This window comes from Alligator mississippiensis, chromosome 3, assembly GCF_030867095.1.
Source record: "Alligator mississippiensis isolate rAllMis1 chromosome 3, rAllMis1, whole genome shotgun sequence".
Classification (NCBI taxonomy): domain Eukaryota; kingdom Metazoa; phylum Chordata; order Crocodylia; family Alligatoridae; genus Alligator; species Alligator mississippiensis.
In genome coordinates this window covers 8,289,950-8,311,865 of record NC_081826.1, presented here as the reverse complement: position 1 = coordinate 8,311,865, position 21,916 = coordinate 8,289,950, and the positions used below count along the sequence as shown (strand labels likewise).

The window sequence follows — 21,916 nt, the reverse complement described above, 5'->3', positions numbered from 1 at the left end:
CCAAATATCCAAAAGTATACTTCAAACCTTCAAAGTACACTGTAATCACCCAGGGCTTGATTATGCAAGGTGATGAGGACATGGCACTTAGAGCAGTCTGGGACCAGGCCAGGATCTGAAAAGAACTGTTTTTTATCAGACACTACTTGCAGACTTTGCCCGAGGTGAAGCAGGATTAACGGTTCTTAGAAACAGTTCTGTATCTTTGGTTTTCTAAACTTGTCTGGTGTTTATACAGCTGACTTTATGAGGCATAATCACCACTATATTTTAAATGACAGACATTGCCTCTGGGCAATGAGGGTTGCAAAGGTTTGCTTTATAAAAATAATAATATCAAGCATTTCTATTATTTATTAGTGCTCCAGAGAACTAAGTCAAATTTGACTTATTGATCCTCACCATGCCGCCAAAGTCAGCTAATATTATCTTCATCTTACAAGCTTGTACCCTGAGAGAGATAAGCACAATATCTATACCTGAATCCAAGACTACCCTATCCTGGGGGAGAGCCAAGGAAATGATAAACCGTTTCCCTTTAGTCTAGGAAGTGGCCTGTATACCCACTTCTATTATAGTACTGAATCAGTCTGAAAAATGTTGGAAACCTTTGTCTTAAATTATATATCGAAGGCAGAAGAGGGTCAGAATGAAGATTAGAACCCAGGAACTCCAAACCAACAGTCCTAGCCCTGTCTCTGTCTTGTATTAAAGGTTTACAGTCTGTTTGTGCATCAAATAAGTTAAAACCAACATTTAATGCATGTGTTAAAGTACTGTAACAGCATTGTGTATTATTTTTTAAGCAATAAGACTTTGCTTATGATCTTTGTAACTAATAGCTTCGCACCAAAAATGGAAAAGAGTATTAACAGACTGATACAGTTTTTGGTCTCCAAAGCTTTGTTCTCCAGCATAATTTAACAACCTGAAATAAATGGAGACATCTGAAAAGAGAGTGTTGCAGTGCAAGCCATTATATTTGGTCACTCACAAAACCAACCATAAAACTTTCATTAATGTAGTCCTTTAAAAGAGTCTTGGTTTTGCCCCTCGAGCTTCTGTGTTATGTTTTGTTTTTTTATTTGATCATGGTAATGCATTTGGACCTTAAAACAAGTCTCTTCCAACATTTGGTTTGTTGCCCAGCAATAAAAAAAAATAAAAAATACACCATAAATTTGAGAAGTAGCGAACTTGCTAGAGTTAAGCAAGATGACATTTTTAATTAGACTGTGATTTATCAGAATTCCTAATAGACAACTCCATTTTAAAGAGATGGCCTAAATCTTAAAATCAATTTTTAATAACACATTACAAACCCGCACATTAACACCTGACATAATTTCCCCCGTTATGGTCCTTTCAACTTTAAATGGTTTTAGACTGGTCAGCTTCTCCCTTCCCACTTAGCATTTTTCTGCCATGGCTTGATACCAAAGTATTTGACATTACCACCTCTACAATCCACTAGAAAGGAGTCACACAGAGGCACTCTCCTGTCCCCTTTTTCCCTACATTCATTTAAAACACACCTGACTCCCAACTCTCAGATAAATATTTTACTACCATTAATAATGCATTATGCATGACTTCACATTTCATTTAATGTACCAATATATTTGACATACTTTGCAATGTTACCATATGAAATTATGACAGAATTTTGAAAGGGCATATGATGAGCTACATGATTTTTTCCTTATAAGGGTAACTTCATGCACTGAGATAAATAAGTCTGATTTTAAAGCAATATTGAGATTATTAGTTTCATAGGAGCCATCCAAAGTCATTTGTATCGGTTCAGCTTTTTCATTGGCATTACTTACGTACTCATTCAGATTTAAATGAAAACTGGAATTACAGCATCTCATTCACTGCAACTGTCAGCTTTCCTAAGGACAGCACAGGTCCTAAGGAACAGCACAAGCAATTTTTTGGTTGTACAGCATTAAGCCATGAAGCACGGTCTTAAAGACCTTCACAGTCAATACATGCAAACAGTGCACAAACAAATGCTTGATCATTCTGTACGAGTAGCATCAGCACAAAACACAAGCCTTTCTTATGCAATATTAAAATAACACAACTCAAAGAAAAACAACCTCCTGCAAAATGCTTGAAAGAAAAAAAGCCTCTCAAAATGCTGACACTGGCCTACACCGTCACAGCATTTTTACTTAATACAAAAAAAAAGGATAGTACTACCCCAGAAAGATGTGGGGGAAAAAATTATACTGCAAACTGTTAATTAAGTTTTATTTTGCATGTTAAAGCTGGAGTCTATTTTCACATCAAAACTAATAACGCCCAGCAGTGATGTGAAGTACACACCTTTCAAACACTGGATAATGCTAACTCCGGTTTTATACAGGTTTTCACTTTTTTCTAAGCCAGTTATACTACCTTGTGATATACTGATGCTTTATGCAAAATGTTATTAAAAAAAAAAAAAAACTTGTCAATTTGCTATTAACGGTCATTTAACCTCCTTACTATTAGTGGAGCCCTCAGGTTGGTAACTGATATTGCTTTTTTCATGAGCTGATCCATGCTACATAGCTGAGACTGATGATAAACCACGGGCCGACAGTCATGTGCATTTTAGCTGCTTTACAAGGAGAAAGGAACCTGCTGCTTGGGAGCATGCAGCCGCTCTCATGCTCTGTGATGTCTTTGTGAGTCAGCAGCAATAAAAAGAAAGCTAAATGGCCTTAGGTTTAACCCTGAATGAAGCGGCACACATCTGGTGCTACAGAATCATGAAGATACAACAGCGCCATCCCGACAGCTTGTATCAGCGTTCTTTGATATCACTGGAACTGTTACGTCAATCTAAGCCCCGTATTGAAGCATGAATATTTGATCAAAAAACAACCCCCCCCCAAACAAAAGAATAAGAATAATCCCCACATACAGTAGTTCACAAGCCACATTATTTGTGTCAAATTGTAACCTATCAACCAGTTCATTGTAACATAGTAAAATGAGCAGCAACTAAACTCTGGTCATAATTCATTAATCTCCTATACATGGCTACTCATTTTTTCCCCACATGAAAACTAATTGAACAATAAAAGCTCTACATGTAGCTGGCATGCTCAAAGCTGAGGGCAAAATAAAGGGCTTTCGGCTGTACATGATTTATACACACGCATGTGGTTGCAAGGTGCTCTTGCACAGGAGCCAATTGCTCATGACTCTTCCACATTGAATTAATTCTGCGTAAACATCTCCCAGCTCTGGTATTATATTAAACGTCCAGTTACAGAGAAACCTCCTCCTTGGTACTCACCCTTGCAATGCTTGAAAGCCTGAGCAATTGAAAACGGTAGGATAGGGTAATAAATATAACTTCAAAGAAGTTTATCACTAGTCCATGAATAAAACTCCAGATAGCTGATGCTATGACATACTACAACGTAAAAAGAAAACGTTCACAACAGTTGCCGCTTGTACAAAGCAATTAGGACCGTGGTTCACAAGGAGTTCCTGCTTAGATGGAAAACAGCTGTTACCAACATATTTGACATTAATATGATTTAAGGAAAAAATATACCTAAACTATAAAATTGTCTCCAGTTAAGCAACACATTCATGGAAAAAAAAACAGTTTCCTAGCAACCTCTTCCACATCATAGACTTCCTATGAGTAAATGAAAATGTAAATACTGTCATACATCCTCTATCTTCATTGAGCCAATGAATCTCTATAAGGAATATATTACTGGAAATTAGAAATCACTATGTGCTCTAAAATGAACAACGATGTTTTCTTCTATTACTCACCCCACTGGAGAGGAGCCAACTGTAAATGCTCGAGGACCAGCTGATTGAGAACTCCTTCTACACTCGCTTCTCCTTCACGCTTCAAAGAGGGGTAAATGCGAATTAAGGAAAACTTTGATCCAGAGAGAAAGAAAGTACACGCAACATACACATTATCGATTACTGAAAACCAAAACTGTACTTTAGAGATTAATTAGAGTTTTAAAACTTCACCTTTCAATGGCAATTGTAGTAATCCGTGAAGTCAGGTTCTGGATATTAACATAGCAATTTGTAACTTGAGAGTAGAAAATTGTCACCTTGCCATCATTAAGAGCGTGAAAAAGTGGAACAGTGATTAACAAAACACACAGACTTGCACCCCCACCTCTGATGCACCACACTATCATTCTGGGGGATATGGGGTCACTCTTACACCCAAGTACAGTCATTTGAAGTGGGTCTGGGCACTCAGGTACCTCTCCCCACCATGCTGAGGAAAGTTGTAGGGATCAGATTCTCAAAGCTATTTAGGTGCACAGCTTTCATGGACTTCAACCTGAAATCAAAGGGAGATAGGCACCTAAATACTTTTGAGGATCTAGGCCTAAGCTCCTTGACTGCTCAGTCCCTGTCCAGGTGCTACGGGCAAATGAAGCAAAAATTTCCTAGCCTTCACTTCATACCGCTGCAGAATCAGGGGAGGCAGAATAACACACACATAATAGACACTAAAATAGAAGCAGTGAACAAAAAAAAAATTCTAATGAAGAAAATTCCCCTGGATCTATGAGTTTGGCAAGGAAAGAAAAGAAAGAAATTCAACTGTAATGTCACAAATTAGTTTCCAAAGTGAAAGCGATGGCTACCTTTGAATTCCAAGTACTCTAGAGCCATACGGGAACAGATACAAACACTAACTTTATTCCTTAGTGAGCATGTAAAAAATAATGACTAAATTCAGAGGCCAAAAATAGTTTCTGCAAAAAAACTATACCTTCTTTGAAAAAAAACAGGCAGAAGTTGCACAGAAGTCGGATTTTAATTGTAACGTTAAACTGGACCACAATGAAGATCAATTAAGGCATATATTTAATGATAAATAATTATACAAAACACAGTCAACACAGTTAGCATTGCTGTGGAGCCCTTAACTGCATTTTTAAATCTTCAATTCTAACTTTGCTGTAAAAGGTTTTAAGAATGGCAATTACTGCATAATATCCAAATGAGTGATTTTCATTTTAAAGGGCACATGAAAAAGACGCCATCCAAAAGCAAATGAGGTCCACGATAGCACTGCTACATCGTACTGCATCTACAAGTTAGAGAAACGAATTTCATAAGTTTTCTAAAGGGCAGCACTTGGCTCAGGGTAGCAAACCTGAAGTCCTACTGCTTGCGTGCTCCATTTCAGTTCTCGTTGCACAGGGGTCTACATGTCCACGAAACCCACAATCGCAGCTGGAAACTGGTCATCAAGTACCAGTCATGTAGTCTGCCCAATTCGTGTGGATTTATCAAAGCAGCTATGATAAGGGTGTTATATTTAAGGGAGTTAAGCAACATTAAATTAACACGGCAAAGCACTAGTGACAAGACAACATTTGTAACAGAGTGGCTTATATTAAAAACGTCAACTTTTATTAACATCTGGCACAACAGTATTTAAAAATTACTATTTTACTACAGGGCAAAACAACTGTGATAATCTTAGATACTGCTGGTGTTAAATGTTGTTAAGTGCTGGCCTCTCTTCTGTAATTCAAGTCATGAAAATCAAATACTAAGACACTTCACGATGGATTCTTCAGGAACCATAGATAGGAGAACATTATATGAGACTAGATGTTGCGATCTCAGATCCAATGCATGCATGGATCTAACTGAAGTCCAAATACTCAGTTTAGAGCTAGTGCAAACCTGCTCTTTAAGAGGGGTTTGGGGTTTTTGTTTTTTTGTTTTTTAAAGTTTGTGGTAATTTCTTCCACATGAGATAAGCTAAACCAGTGAATCCATAGTTAAGCCATTGCTCCCAATGCACAGCAACATTCACCAATGCCAAAGCCAGGCCCAGCCTCACCTCCAAAACAGAAATGTGCAGCTATACCTTACAGACAACCAGCTAGTTTCAAGGGTTTATCACCTGAAGCATGCTTAATGGTTTCAAAAGGAGTTTGCAAAACCGCACGCTATTGCACAGTTCAGGGTTGTCCACCTGACGGCCTGCAGGCAACATCTGGCTGCACAGGGTCAGCATGGGGGCCCCTAGCTCCTGCTCGCATGCCCTTCCCTCCACTGCTCCTACCAGGGTTTCCAGGCTCTTGTCCCACCTCTGGCCGCCACTTCCTACACCCAGGCCTCGGGGCAGGCTGGGGTGCCAGGAGGGTGCTGCACAGCAGCAGGGGGAGAGCCAGGCCGCCCACATCATGTTTGGCCCCCCTGCCATCGAGAGATTGGACAGCCCTGATGGAACAAATTCTCATAATGAATAATGCAAATAAACACTGCTAGTATGAGTAGGTGTGTGTCAGGTTTAAATGCTATTCCACACTAAAAATAACAGTCTAAACATAGCACCACAAACTGCCATTGTGTCTCAATTTTCTCATAAAATGTGCACAACTGACCAGTAAACGTGTATAACAACTTCCAGGGATCTAGATTTAACCTGGGACTGGAGAGACAGGACATTTTTGAAGGGGGGGGGGAATCAAATCATCATCAACTATAATTTCTAAGGACACAAATATTTCCTCCGTTATACCTATGCAACTTCACTGTATTCAGATCACTCCTGGGGGAGGACTTAACCAGCCCCACGGGGCTGTATAAAAAAAAAACAAAAAAAACCCTACCCTGAAGCTTTTATAGTCTAAGTAAGTAAAATTGTAATGTTGATTTTCAGGAAGTGAAGACTGATCATTCATTAACATACAAGACAGACAGTGTCTGTACAAGTGGGTAAGCACAATTTATGATCATCTACTCCAGCAAAATAACTTAATTTACAATAACATACAGTGAAATTATTTGGAAACGCATCAGTAAATATTCAATGAAAGATGCATGCAATGGGTATAACTGCCCAACAACTAAAGGGGAAAATGCATTTCCTTTATTTCCATATTATATCAGTTCCTTCTGAAAAAGGCTATTCTTCAATACGGGTTATGGGTTTTACGTTGCAAAAGGTACAAGTTAAATGCCTATTTAGTTGTTTTTTAAATGCAAGATTTATTGAGTTTGGAATTTATGAAAGACTGAGGAGTTTTCGTTTAAATATTTCACGCTGTAAACATACAAAATGTGACAGCGTGTCCACAGTCTGCACAGACCACCCTCATGGTAAGACTTTATTCATAGCGTTTGTGTCCTAACTAGATGTGTAAAAAGAGCATTTGATCTGAACATACAAAGTATTTTGAATAATCCTCATCTCTTGGAAATGTGTGACATGCCTAATGCATACACACGAATGCATGTAACTGCTCATTTGGTAATACCGGGACCTGAACTACATGCAGTACGCCACCATGACAAACAGAGACCACGCTGGGCAGTACAGCTTCACAGCATTCTCCAATTGCCCTGTGCAGAAACAAGAGTATAGAAAAAGAAACAAATTGCACAAATATGTCTCTTGCTTCATCTTACTTTATACTTTAGCAAAAACATATCTTGTATCTGTAGAGGCTGGCCTACTGCAAGCGATAGGAATAAACAGTACTACAACTGCACTTCAAAGAGACAAAAAGCCTACCCTGCCTTTCCTACTTGTTAAGAAATGCACCCTTGGATGTCATTTTCAAACAAAAACGACAGGCTTGGCACACTGATGCAAGCTCGAGATCGAGTTTGATATGTGACACAAGGTTAAGATTGACTCCTCTCTTTTCACTGAATGCTCGACATACTATGCATTAAACATCCAAGGAAAACCTTCAAACCTGAATCCAGCCCAGCAGAATAGTGACTTTTTAAACCTGCCGTCTTTCTACTGCATATTCACTATAATCAAAACTTCCTACTCTAGACTTTGTTCCCAGCCCCAGAAACAAAGAAGCGATGTGTAAACACCATCATACCTACCAACCACCCACAGATTCTTCCGTCGCTGGCCATTCCAGTTTTTTATTATAGTCAATCTAGACTCATGGCACTTCTTTAAATATGTCATCCATTCCTACGGGCACAGCTATTTTTCTAACGGCCGTATTTTGACTTTGTGAAGGGAAGGCAGAGTTTCACATTCAGCAATAACGAAGGAAGAAAGCAGGTAAGGGAAAAACCTAGACAAAAAGGAAGACGACAAAAGATATCCGCTACCCAACTGTTTCGGCAGGATGGCGTTTACTACATGTAAAGACTCCTGGAGGAAATGCTCTGCCAGCTAGAACAGCTTTAGGATCCGGGACTGAAGTTCAATAAACTGATTTAACCTAAATCGGTGAAGTCTGATACAACATCCATCCAGGTTAAAACTAGATGGAAAGGGTTAAACTGTTTTCAGACATTTTGAAAGCAGTATATGTGCACCGAACTTCTGTTGTGTTACAAATTTCAACCAGTTTCCAATTACTTATACCAGTTTATGTGAAATTTCTGTCCCTAGGCTAGAGGTCTGGCCCTTCTAAAACATTAAAAAAGTCTTTTTATAAGCCTTTCACATCCAAAATATTCATAGCGAAGACAGGTAACGGAATAAATGAGGTGACAGGCAGAACAGATGGATTCTCTCCCTTTGTTGGGACCAATTCTGTTTAAAAACAAGATCCTTCCCCCACCATATTATGCCACAAAAAAAAAAAAATCCACCTCAGTTTCCCCACTCCCCAGATGACAAATACAACCACCAGAAATCTTCCTTCTTTCTGCCATGTCAGCTGAGTTATCTAACATCACATTAGCATTTCCCAGTTGCCAGCTACGCCATTCTTCTACCTCCTTAGGAAAACAGGACAGCTCTACACTGCAGTTAAAAGGAGCAATTTATCCCCAGCTGATCTGCTTTCCTGTCCTGTAGACTTTCTAGGGAAACAATTTCTTTTGGACCACAATCTATCATCCCATTCTACCCATGAGGCAGTGTGATCCTATTCCACCATGCTATATTCCACTACGCTCAAGTCCCTGGGAGGAAAAAAAACCCCATTAACATGCCTATTTTGTCACAATCTGTCTATATTAAGTCACAAAAAGCAGTAAGCAGAAGGATTCATCTACCTTTTCATTAACTGTTTTTCAAGCACTCAACCCACTCAGACATTTAATAGGTAGAATATGAACTGACCCTTTGAGCCCAAGTTCCCCAATCTCTAAAAGGAGGAAAGATCAATCCTACTCAATTACTTACTTTTTGATATCCAAATTTTAAAAAAGGGATACTTACTACTATTTTTAAGGGATCTCAGCTAATGCTATTTTACTCAACAGGCCCCTTACCTGAGCTTCTTCCAAGTCCAACCTGCTGAATTTATCATCTAAAGCTAGAGTTGGCAACGTTTGTCAGGGGTGGGCCAGAATGGCCCAGGTTGGGTCCAAGGTAGGCTGGTGCTGGGACCCAACTGCAGTGCAGCACAGGCAAAACTTCCTGCCACCCGCACCCAGCCACCAGGCCATGGTTACAGGCAAACCCTACCACCAACCGCTGACAAAGTCCACTACTGTACCAGCTGGATCCAACCTATAGGCTGTAGGTGGCTGACCCCCTAAAGTAACTCTTTATTATTCATTAGCTTGTCAGTGCTACACAGCTAACATAGCCAATGGCAACTGCATTCATTTTATGGACTGCCCAACTTCGGCAGAATTGCTAACCACGTTCTAATAGCAAATCATTGCTGTTGGCAACACATGCATCCGCCAGATCAAGACCACAGTTACTATTCAGAGTCTACTTCAGGAGTCCAGGTAGGGTGGTTTAAAAAGACCAGCTTTTGCTTATATGCTCAAGCAAATTTCATCTGGCTGTCATCAGCAGACAAGCACAAAAGTACAGAATTGTTTTTGTTTCTTTAATATAATTCTCCAGATCAGAACTTTACTTTGCATCTCTTAAAAAACCAAGAAGTATATATTTTACAAAATTTTCTGTTGAAGATCCAAGTGACAGTTAATTTTAAAAAGTGATTTCCCTTAAGAAATTAGTCTCTGAGATGTAAACTTAACAGCAAGTATGCCTTGCTAAGTTAAAAGGGCACCATAAAACTGAAATCCAACCAATACACTGAATATCCTTGTGGAATATACTGCCTGAAAGGAGTTTGGTGTAGACTTTTAAACTCTGTTGCGAGTCTTAAAGCCTTTAATTGTTTTCTATCCGTTATGTAGGGTTTTACCTCTGGCAGCGTACTATGAAGATGTTTTTAAAACCACACTTGTTGGTTTCTGTGTGAATAAATACAGGTGGATGAATGCATCCCAGTCCTACTTGAGCATAAATAAATTAGCAGATTTTCATAAATAGAAATTATACTAATGAAAATGTGCTTTAAATGATTAATGAATGCTGTTTACCATAAATCAGCCTACTCATCTGCATTTTGAACGTGAAACGCTGATTGTTGTGGTGCTTTGAACGTGCTAAATGCACGTGGTTAGGTTCGGAAATAAAGCAGGATTGCTTAAGAACTCAGTGATGCTGAACAGCTATATGAACTAATGAAACCTCACTTCTTTTTGAGCAATACTGATGCAGTAAAGATATTCATTTTGTGAAGGGCAATATGAGTGTATGTAAATATTTACTTAGCTCCATAATCATCTTAAAGCTACCTCCAGGAATGAGTGATTTGGGCCCATGTGAAGACTATTTCTAAAATTAATTGAATCATAGCTAGGTAAACCATTTCCCTACTAGTGTGACTTTATAGCATGCAATACATTGACTAGAACTTTTAACTAGTTTTGTTTTAAATGTCTCAAATCAATGGAGAAAACTAAACTCGATATAGTTATAAGCAAAAGTTCTAATTTAAATACTGATCATAACTTTGATGATAAACTCAAATGCAAAGGCAGCTACATTCCCATTGCACAAATTAGGCCCATTAGATGAAGGAGAAAACCACTGTTTCAGTTTCAAATCACAAGTTGAAAGCAGAGCTAGTATTTGGGGTGGGGGGGGCAAATCATCTTCATAGACTGGGCAAATTTGATATTAGAACAATTAAATTAAATAAGGAACTCTAGAATATCATTGGTAGAGATTTTCTTTAAGGGTTGTGGCCAGATCAGATACTATAAATGGTATCGCTTTAAAACATAAATAAAAATACTTTCATTTCAAAACATTTACATAAATCAAAGGCTATTTAGAGCAGACAGATTGATGGCTTGCACCCAAACAATCATGCCAGACATTGGGAAATAAAATCGATGATATGGACAGGTAATGCACATCAGGGCTGGGCAAAATTTTGCCCAGCATTTCGTTTCAAAGCTGTTTCAATGCGTTTCGAACTCGAAACAGTGAAATCAAAATGAAACAAAACCCTTCAAAACAGCATTGAAACAAAACAAGGGAACTCGAAATGTTTCAAATTTCGAAAAAGTCAGGCTTACTGTCTTCAGTGCCAGTAACCGCCGGCAGCACCCACCTCCTGTCATCTGGCAGGCAGATTGGGGACCCGCACCCCTGGGAGGACTCCAGCACAGCCCCTGCAGCTCTCCTGGGGGTTCGGGCAGGCCCCCAATCTGCGCGCAGGATTACAGGAGGAGGACTCTGGCACAGTCCCCACAGCCGTCCCAGGGGTGTGGCTGGACCTCCTATCTGCATGCAGAATTACAGGAGGAGGGTGCTACCACCTGGGACCAGTGGCAGCACTGATCTTCCTGGTGCTGGGTGCGGGCTGCTCCCAGTACCAGTCTGTCATCTGGCAAGCAGACTGAGGGCTGCACCCCCAGGAGGAGTCCAGCACAGCCCCCGCAGCCCTCCAGGGGATGCAGGCAAGCCCCCAATCTGCCTTCTGGATAAGAGAAAGCAGGTGCTGCCAGCTAGGACTGGCACCAGGAAGATCAGTGCTGCTGCTGGCCTGAGGCAGTAGCACCCGCCTCCTGTAATCTCGCATGCAAATCAGGAGCCTGCCTGCACCCTTGGGAGGGCTGCGGGGGCTGTGCTGGACTCCTCCCAGGGGTGCAGGCCCCGATCTGCCTGCCAGATCACAGGAGGCAGGGGCTGCCGCCTGGGGCCAGTGGCAGCGCCAATCTTCCCAGCACTGGGTGTGGGCTGTGCCCAGTGCCAGTGTCATCTGGCAGGCAGATCAGGGGCCCACACCCCCAGGAAGAGTCCGGCACAGCCCCTGCAGCCATCCCAGGGGTGCAAGCATTCCCCCTATCTGCCTGCCTGCCGCATTTTATGATTCCCCATTCTAACCTATGGGCAAAACAGTGAAACAACAGCAGAACAGCAAAACAGTTTCGACAAAACGAAACAGAACAGTGCTTTTGAAATTAAACGAAACTTGAAACAAAACACTGTTCCATCGAAACAGAAGTCAAAGCAAAACCGTGCCGTTTTGCACAGCACTAATGCACACGCCCACAGTATAGCTCTGGACACAAGCTGAAGAAATGTCACAGTGGTGTACTACTGATAAAGCAGTTCTTTAAAATACTTTAAATGTCATAGTATTACATGTACTATTTCTTGATTTCCATCTTTAAGGTAACAAGTGTGCTCCAAGACTTTTTCCTCACATTTACCAAATTGCTCAACATTTCGTATTTTTATTTATTGTTTTGGCAAAATGCCAGGAAGTAAAAAGGAACACAGAAATCAGTCTCATTGGGATAGCTCTGTATGAGGGGAAGCTCGGGGTTCAAGATCTGAGGGAACAATGCATGTTCATCCTGGCTAGTGAAACAAGACATTAGCGGGTCCAGGTCCACCACATTTCATTAGCACACAGTCTGGCCTGTTCTCAGGGCTCTCTCTGTCTGAAAGCATCCAGTCTCTAACATCACACTCTTACACAAGGACCTGGAGAAAAGTGGTCACAGGAAAACTTCAACATCGTCTAGAAGCTTTCTACGTCTTGGAACATTCAAGTCACTTCTAAAACAAAGCTATGCCTGTTGAAGACCTAATTGAAAACATGGTATCTACAGTGTAAGTAAAGCTTTGGACTCGGTGCCTTTCTCAGTTCTTCGAGAATGGGAACATCTTTTACCATAATAATACAGCAAAACAATTATTTCTCTGATAAAGAATTTAGCGATAATGGTCCGTGCACTTGTTACAAGCCTTAAACGACTGAAACTCCACCTAACCCTTACTCAGAGTGCCATAGAGGCATTGCAGCCCCCATTAGTAAGACTCCTGAATAGACCTGACAAGTTTGAACCCATCACACTTCTCTTCCAACCTCTGTAGCTGGCAGCTGAAGTAATTCTACAGCCTCTTCAAGATCCTTGTTCTCATTTTCAGAGCCCTGATTAGATTAGGGCTCAGTTAGCTCAGGGAACGTCCAATCCTACATTCTTCAGCAAGCTTACTACACTCACTTAATTACTACTACTTGGTGGGGCCCAAATTTCATCCTGTCATAATAAGGGGAAGGGCATTTTCAAGGAGTCTCAGAAGAAGCAAATAAGTGTCTGCATTATGATACAGACACTAATCCCATTTATAGTACATTTCAAAACAGAACTGTTCCAACAAGTGTTTCCTCAAATAACCACGCAGAAAAGAATCAAAACAGCAGCCTCTTTCACTGTAATTTTATGTATCTAGTCCAAGACAGCCGATAAAAGTGCCTACCGCAGTGGCAGCTTCCCCGAGGTAAGTATCTGTCCAATGATCATTATTCTGAAATTGCCAATTTATTTCACATAGACAACCAGACAGTAAGTGACAGTTTACAGTACCCTAACTATCCATTTGCACCAGATCTGAACTAATAACGATGGAACCATAACTTTATTTCTAGGGACACCATCACTATACTATCCGACTGCCAAGATGACATTTCCATATAGAAATATTTGCTTATGACAATATAAATAAAATTCCTATATGGCAGGCATACAAGTGGATGAAAAACGGTACTCCGAGTAACTAAGAATAGTTTTCTACAACACTGGGAGGACATACCAAGTGACATACTTCAGGGACTCGTTCTGAGTCCAGTAATATTCAAAAGCTATTTGAGTGATGACTTTAATGACTGGACAGAGTATACTTATACAATCTGTGGAAGACACCGAGTTGGAGGAGGGCACAAACACTTAAAGCTGAAAATAACTTTAATAATTGAAGAAATTGCCAGGTCTCATTAACATGAAAGTCAATAAAAACAAGTGCAAAACACTACGCTGAAGGAGGGGGGTGGAAAATCAAATACACAAATATAAAAGGGAGACTATCTGGTTAGGCAGCAGCACTGTAATAAAGGATGTGAAAGTTACTGTGGACCACACGGTAATCACGAGTTAATAATATGATCAGAGAGAAGTAGGTAGCTGTGTTAATCTGAAGTAAGGCAGAAGGCACGGTAGAGATGAATTGTATAGATTAACAAAATCAGAGATGCATAAGCTTTCATGAGTCTGAGCCCACTTCATCAGATGCTGAGAGAGGATATGCACAGAGCAGACTATCAAGTCCAGAGACGCATCTGAATACATAGGACAGAGAGGGGAGGGAGTAGAGAGGCACAAGGGGAGGCAGTTGTGGGAGAGGCAAAAAAGTGTTTAACCCATAGAGAACAATGGGTCACAAGAGCTAATCCAGGTAATGGGATAAGAATCAACCGGGCCTGTTTAGACCATACTTAATTCAGTCTGTGGATGATTTGTTGTTCTGCAATTTCGCATTCAAGTTCATTTTTGAAGTTTACTGTCCAAGTACAGCTACCCTGAGGTCAGCAATGAAATGTAAAGGGAAGTTACAGTGTTCTGCCATAGGCTTTTGTGTCTTTCTGGAACTGGTGTCAGATAGGTGGTCATTCATTTTAACACATAGGGGTTGCCCCACCTGTCCAATATAGACAGATGAGGCATGTGAGCTAGCAGCAATACAGACTACACTATAAGCAGCTGATGGCATACATGACATTGGTAGAGATGCAGGTGAATAAACCTCAAATGTTATAAACTGTGTTACTTGGTCCAGTGATATGATACAGTTGCAAAAGAAGGTAAATCTCAGCCTAGGATGTATAGACCCAAGTGGTTTATGTAAAACCTGAAAAGCAATTATTATGCCAGCAAGGCCTTAACTGCAGAACAGTGCCCAGTTTTGGGCACCACCCTTTACATAAGATAGAGATATACTAGAAAGACTACAGAGGAGGAACAAGAACAGTGTTAAAGGTTTTAGAAAACGGCCTATGAGGAAAGGTCAAAGGAACGGTGTCTGTTTAGTCTACTAGGCTAAGTACAGGCAAATAAAACACCCGACTCTGAATTGATTCAATCTTTGCAGGTTAGTCTAAGCTGCACAGATTAAACCAATAAGCAAGCAAACAGACATTCACCCTTGATTCCAGAAATGCAGCCACATGCCTGCAGTAGCCCAAGCCAGAAGCAGGGGAGGACACAAGAGGACATCGCCTGGCTCAGTCGGAGCAGATAGCCTGGGCCAAGGCTAGCCCACTCACCCTGCCCTGCAGGGGAGATGCAAAGCATCCTGGGATGCAGGGAGACTGTCAGCTAATCTGTACCTGGAGCAGATCTGGGGCACTAGTTCAATAAACCAATTTAATCTAAATCTGCTCAGTCTGATACCACATCTAGGTGGATTCATCTTAACCTGGTTTTGGCCATTTTGAAAGCGTTTTATGTATGCTGAACTTCTGTTGTGTTACAGATTTGAACCAGTTTCTGATCACTTGTATCAGATATGTGTAACTTCTGGGCACCTTTACACATGCTCCAGGAGTGGGGAGGGTGGGGGTGAACGAGCTTTAGTTCAAGCACCCCCACCACCATTTTTAAGTGCAGGGATGCTCATACAAGGGACACAGGAGGCTGCTGGAGCATGGTGGCTATCCCGACCAGCAGCTGCATGTCACACTGCTGCCGCATGTCATGCTGCTAGCTATGCCGACCAGCATGACATACGTAACTTCTTCCAGGCTACCAAGACAACCGACGGACCCCGCTGCATTGAACAAAACCTGCTCCAATCACAGGATGGCTCACAGCTCCTCAAAGACAATGATGCCACCTGTCTGCGCTGGAAGGAGCATTTCGTACTCCTGCTTAACCAGGAGTCCACCATATCAGAGGAGACCCTCCAAGCCGTCCCGCAATGCCCTGTGGTGGAGTCCCTTGGCAATCCACCAACCATCGGAGAGCTGAGGTGGGCCATCCAACAAATGAAAACCAACAAAGCCTGTGGGCCAGATGGTATACCCGCAGAGTCTACCATGCTGGTGGCTTCCGGCTCACATCACAACTCCACCAGCTTATCCTCTGCCTTTGGGATGAAGAGGACATCCCTGGGGATCTCAAGAACATGACCATTGTCATGTTCAAGAAGGGGGACAAATCTGACTGTGAGAACTAGAGGGATTTCCCTCCTGCCCATTGCTGGTAAGATCCTGGCCCGCATCCTCCTGAACCGACTCTGTCCCATCACCGAGGACATCCAGAAACCCCACGCCCACTAACAGCAATATTCCAACTCTACAACCAGCTTCCCAGTGGAACAGTCTAGCTAATTAGGCTGTGGATCCCTATCAACAGAGGGCTGTAAGAAGAGGTTGGACACATACCTGTCAGGGATAGCCTAGGTCTGCTTGTTCCTGTTTCATAGCCAGTACCTTGTGGACCTTTCCAGCCCAAAAAACCTCCTGCTGATCTCTTCAGGCATCCTGTGTCCTATGAACATTCCTAGAACTTCATTTTCTTCAACTAATTTGGGAATTCCTAACCTAAAATTCCAAAGTGTGAAAGGGAGAGGCTCTGCAGGAGCCTTATCTCGAAGGACTCTGCAATGGAAACAGCATTCCAGAAAATCCTGACCCATTCTGCCTTGTAGAAGAGAGAAACAAATCTCAGAAAGGGAACTATTCAAAGGCTACATAGAGAATGCCGACTTCAAAATAAATAAATATTTAGAAAATATTAATAGAAGCATGAGCTGAAAATATTAGCCATGATAAAACTGTGTTCCATCTGCTCATAGTCCGCTGTTCAGCTGATACCAGATGCCATTACCAGATGCTAAAAAAAGCAAGTCATCATCATCTTAGTTCTAGTTCTAGATACATCCATAAATCTCACCTATACGCTACTGAAAATGTACATTTTTAAACTCAAACAGCAAAGCAGTATGTTCTTTCTAAGAAGCCTGTTCTACTAATTCTGACTTCCTCACAACAGTACAAAATTTGAATTGAATGCTTACTATTTTTTCCATCTATTGGACTATATTGATACTTTGTCCCAAAACTAAACAATAAAAACCTCCTTTGTTGAAAAACTGAAAAAGTGACTGGATAAAGGAGTGCAGTAAATACATAAAAGAGATTGACCCTGCACAAGTAGGAATTAACTAGCCGCGTTAATACTTCTCAAGTTCTGTGGGACAAATACAACCCGCAAATGTATCTGTAACTCTAACACTTTTTACAGATGCCATTATGATTTGCACCCACTTATTTCCTGGCACATATAATAAAATGCAACTCTTCTACTTAATGTGAAATCTCACAAAATACGGCCCAATTATTATTGATTATTAAGACAATATAATCTCTAAACAACTCAGATGATTTGCTTGGAAAAATGTATGAAGAACGCAGTTCACTTTTTTCTTCATTGAATATACAGTACACTCACAATTATGAAATTTGTAAATGCATGTATTCTTGACAGAGGTTGATGTTATGAGGCTTTCCTGTGCCATTAATGCCCATGATAATGGATCCTGTATAAATCCTACGGCAATACCCATTTTACCCGTCTTTTTATCCCTCCTTCATTGTATGAGGTTGCAGAAATACATTAGCTCGCATTCATTTCACTAAACTAGAAATTGTTCAGAAGTTCTATATATCGTCTTTTGCTTTAGCTATGGACAGAGTACTCTTATCTGAAGCAAAATTGTTCAAGCATTGTTCCCTAAAGCATAAATCCCTTTTACACACATACCCAAGCACAGAAAGTAAGGTTAATGGAAAGTTCAAAAAAAGAGTCTGAAATTGGTCTCTCAAAAATGGTCTTACCATGGAAACCGCCTTTGTACAAACACATTCCCAGCTGGAATCTAAGCACCTGCCCTTGTAGGGGGTTCTCAAACACCAGCTGCTTTATTGTCACTATTTGGGTGGATGCTCCTATTCTGCAAGGAGTGGAAGATCAACAAAACAAGCTTACCCCTGCACAGAAATAAGTATTTCATTCAGGGGGGTGTTACCTTGGACTGGCTTCTATTTACTGCAGAAGAGGAGCATACACATAAAACGGTTACTATGGAACAGCTGACACAGGATAGGTCCTCCTCTGGACTGAAAAAATGCAGGCACGTTTTCAAATTGATTTCTGTGCACTGAACATCTGTTCTGTTGGAGGTTTAAACCAGTTTCTGATCACTTAAACCGGTTTGTGTGTAATGTCTGTCCCTAGCCATTGAGATGCATTTCTTATTGCTTTCAACCAGAACTTCAGAGGGCCTTGTGGAGTGGAGGGTGTGGCCCTGCTGGCACCCCTGCAAAGGGGTGCAGATGGATCATACACTGTTCTCCAGTCTCCATTTTCATTCAAATAAATAAATAAAAATGAAGCAAACTCCTAATTCGTATGCTTGCAAAAAAACCTTCAAAACAACCACAAGCTACTAGTGCAGAGACCACTGCCTCAACAGCAGACAGATATAAATAACACTGTGGCATGATTTACGCCATTTATTCCACTGAGCATTAACTTCTACCTCAGCAACGATACTTTCAATACCTACATTGGAACAGTAAAAGTAACTTATGTTAATATTATTGCTCAACAACCACAAAAAAGAGGGGATCTGTTTTTACTGCACTGAAGCGGATTACAATTCCAGCAGGAGAATCTCCACCATACTATCAGGGAGCATTCGAAGTTTTAATAGATTCAGCAAAGCAATCTTCTAAGTCACATTTCTTTTTTTTAAACAAAACATAGCGAGTAGAACAGGGAACTAGGCACAAGGAATCTTAGTTTCTATTTCTAGCTGTGCCACTGACTCACTACATACAGTTTTGTGTTATTTCAATTTATGATGACAAAGCATTTGAGATCACTGAATGAAAGTACAAGTGCAAAGTGCTATCAAGGTTCTTTGGGTAAATGTGATATCTTTTTATTAGACCAACTAAATAGTTGGGAAAATTGTTCTTTGCAAGTTTTCAGGTACAATCACCCTTCTCCAGGAGAGCACAAAACACCAGCAGACTCACCCTATGCCTGAAGAAGGGTGTTTGTGCCCAAAAGCTTGAAAAGAACAATTTTTCCAACTATTTAGATGGTCTAATAAAAGATATCGCATTTACCCAAACAGCTTTGTCTGCCTATGCCCTTAGGCCAACACAGCTACAACCAACACACCCAAGTACTATCAATTCACTATCAGTGAAACCTTAACAGGCTGAAGAGGCTTAAGGCTGGATCATGATCTAATATTCACTTTTCACATTTTGCTTTTGTAGAGAATTTACCTAATTTTTTTAAACATCAATTACTTGTATGCATTAAGTTAAACATAAGTGAAGTCTTGTTACTGTAACCCCTTATGAATTAATAGTGAAAGGATATATTACTGATTAAAAATAATGTGAAGCAACACTATTGTACTTGTCACTGATTCTCTAAAGATTAAAAAATACAAAAATACGTTCTCAGTTTAAGATACTGTTGCACTTCTTTTTAAGTCTTAAAAGCATCACCCAAATTAAGTACTGGAAAAAGGAAGCGAAACCCCATCACAGTAAATGAAGTTATACCCTATAATGTCAGTAGCTAATATCAGGTATAGTATTTGATTTGTACAATAAAGTCAAATACATTAATTACAAGTTCTAACGGTCAATTACAGGCTCAACAATATAATTATTATGTGTTATAAATCCTACCCTTAATCAACTACCCTCTTCTGAAAAACAGAAATGACCCAAAAGGAAAAGAAACAAAGAAAAAATGTTCCTGTAAAATCATTATTCATCAACCTTCACTATTTTTTTCCATTCCACAAGTCAGGAAAAATAAATGAAGTCTGCAAAATGCTTGTATGACTCAGAAAAAGACAACCATTATATTAAGACCTGAACAGCATGCTAAATCCAAATGCTATACAGTACAATTAATTTTCAGAAGTCTATAATTATGTAAAGTTCTATAGTTCTAACTGTTTCCCTTTTCAATAATTTTGTTAAATGGTGATTTAAATTATAAAGTAAAATGTGTCAGGAGGTGGCTACATACATTTTTTTTAAAGCACACATTTGTTAAAGGATATAATTTTCCAGCAAATGTCTAACTTGCTGTTAATCTCCAGACCTTTTGCCTGCTGTCTCTCCTCTTCCAGTTTCTTTGCATTTGCAAACTGTACCCCTTCGCTAGGGGATTCTGGAAAACTCTCAAAGTTGAACTTGTCGACTTGGATAGCCATACTGTAAGGCAGAAAAAAGAAAGAAAAGAATGATCAATATAGCAATTTTGCAGGAATCACTTGTAGATCAGTTCACGTGGCTTTCTTTACCAGGCCAAACACTACAATATAGCAACTTATTTCCTTCACTGGGATCAACTCTGAATAATAATTAAACATCAGTATTTTTATGATAAAGGAAATGCAAACCAAGCTATACACAAAAATCCAAACGAGTAACTTAAGAAAACAGTCACTTGCCAAGGACCTGATTTCTTTAATGAATTATTCACACTTGGATGACTGAGTTCAGTGGGATCTACAGAGGTTTTGCAGTCCTGGGACTTGCAACAGTGCAGGATCAGGGTTTAATACTTCCAAAGTAACAAAGGAACGAGGGGTGGGGGGGAACAGAAACACTGGAGCAAAGAATTGTGCTCTTCCTATGGTAAAGCACACATTTCTTAGGAAGTTTAATAAGCCAAATCCACATAAAACCAAAATTAAATACAAAATCAAATCTTTAAAATTATGCAACTATAAAAATATGCCCCTGGCGTAAATATACCCATTCTTACATGCACCTCTGTGCTGTCTAAAAGACATTTCTAGCTTTTGTTCCTTCAAAATTTTTCTTATGAAACTCACAAGTACTAACAAAGTTTGTTATATAAATAAGTGCCCTCCTGGGTGCTGACATGCTGTTTCATATTACTAAGTCAAGAGTAAGTGAATATACAAAAACAATTTTTACAAGGCTCTTAACATGAGCCAACCAAGTCTGCAAATGCACAAAATCTGCCTTTGCAATTATCTCGTGCAAGTCAGCAAACATAAGCACCCAATTTGCATTCAGCCATGTAGATACTGTACACAAAAATCATTTGTAAATGAAGTTTATGAAGTTCATAGCTACAGGCCACCTTCATGCATTTCAAGTACTACTAGATGGTATCTGCAACATCTTGCGTTAATAGCACTACAGCAAATAATTAGTGAAACAATCATTTTAACGCACACATGGTGTGGATAAATATGTTCAAAATATATTATGGTGTGCCGTGTGCTCTACGATCACATATTTAATTATAAGCAGTAATTAGATAAACATAAAAGCAATTTAAACCTCATAAAACCAACTGAAATGTGGTTTTACCAAATCCAATAACTCGCGCTGTCAAAACACAGAATCATTTATTTGGAATAAACTGTAAAGGAAAACAATTACTAAAAAATTAAAGCATGCTGTTTTGAATGATTGACTGAGGATGATTTTGCACTAAGGCAAAACAGAAGGTAAAGCAACCAGGTTTCAACATCACTCAAACAGGAATCCAGCTATAAAACAGGGTCTCCAATAAACTTCATACAACTGGAGGGAGTTGCATTCATCTCTACTCCATCTCTCATCAAATCCACATCCAGAAATACTTTTTTCATGGGTAAAAAAATAATAAAGAGAAACTAATGAAGTACCAGCAATTGAAGTTAACAACAAACAGACTTTTCGAGAGAAGGCCTAAGTGACATTGTTGTAATGATGTAATATTCTTAGCAAATAGGAAAACAAATCCTTTA

The 21,916-nt window shown here is 40.0% G+C and overlaps 1 protein-coding gene across 5 annotated transcripts in view; it reads right to left on the bottom strand.

Annotated features, from left to right (window-relative positions):
* Nucleotides 1-21,916, bottom strand: part of TRAPPC9 (trafficking protein particle complex subunit 9) — an 839,741-nt gene that overhangs the window by 369,413 nt on the left and 448,412 nt on the right. For all 5 annotated transcript variants that reach the window (XM_059723710.1, XM_006258702.4, XM_059723712.1 and 2 more), the window contains 2 exons: nucleotides 20,207-20,360; nucleotides 3,790-3,880 (listed from right to left, as the gene is read on the bottom strand). In XM_059723710.1, the coding sequence (XP_059579693.1) occupies nucleotides 3,790-3,880; nucleotides 20,207-20,360 (245 nt within the window). The remainder of the gene's footprint in view (nucleotides 1-3,789; nucleotides 3,881-20,206; nucleotides 20,361-21,916) is intronic.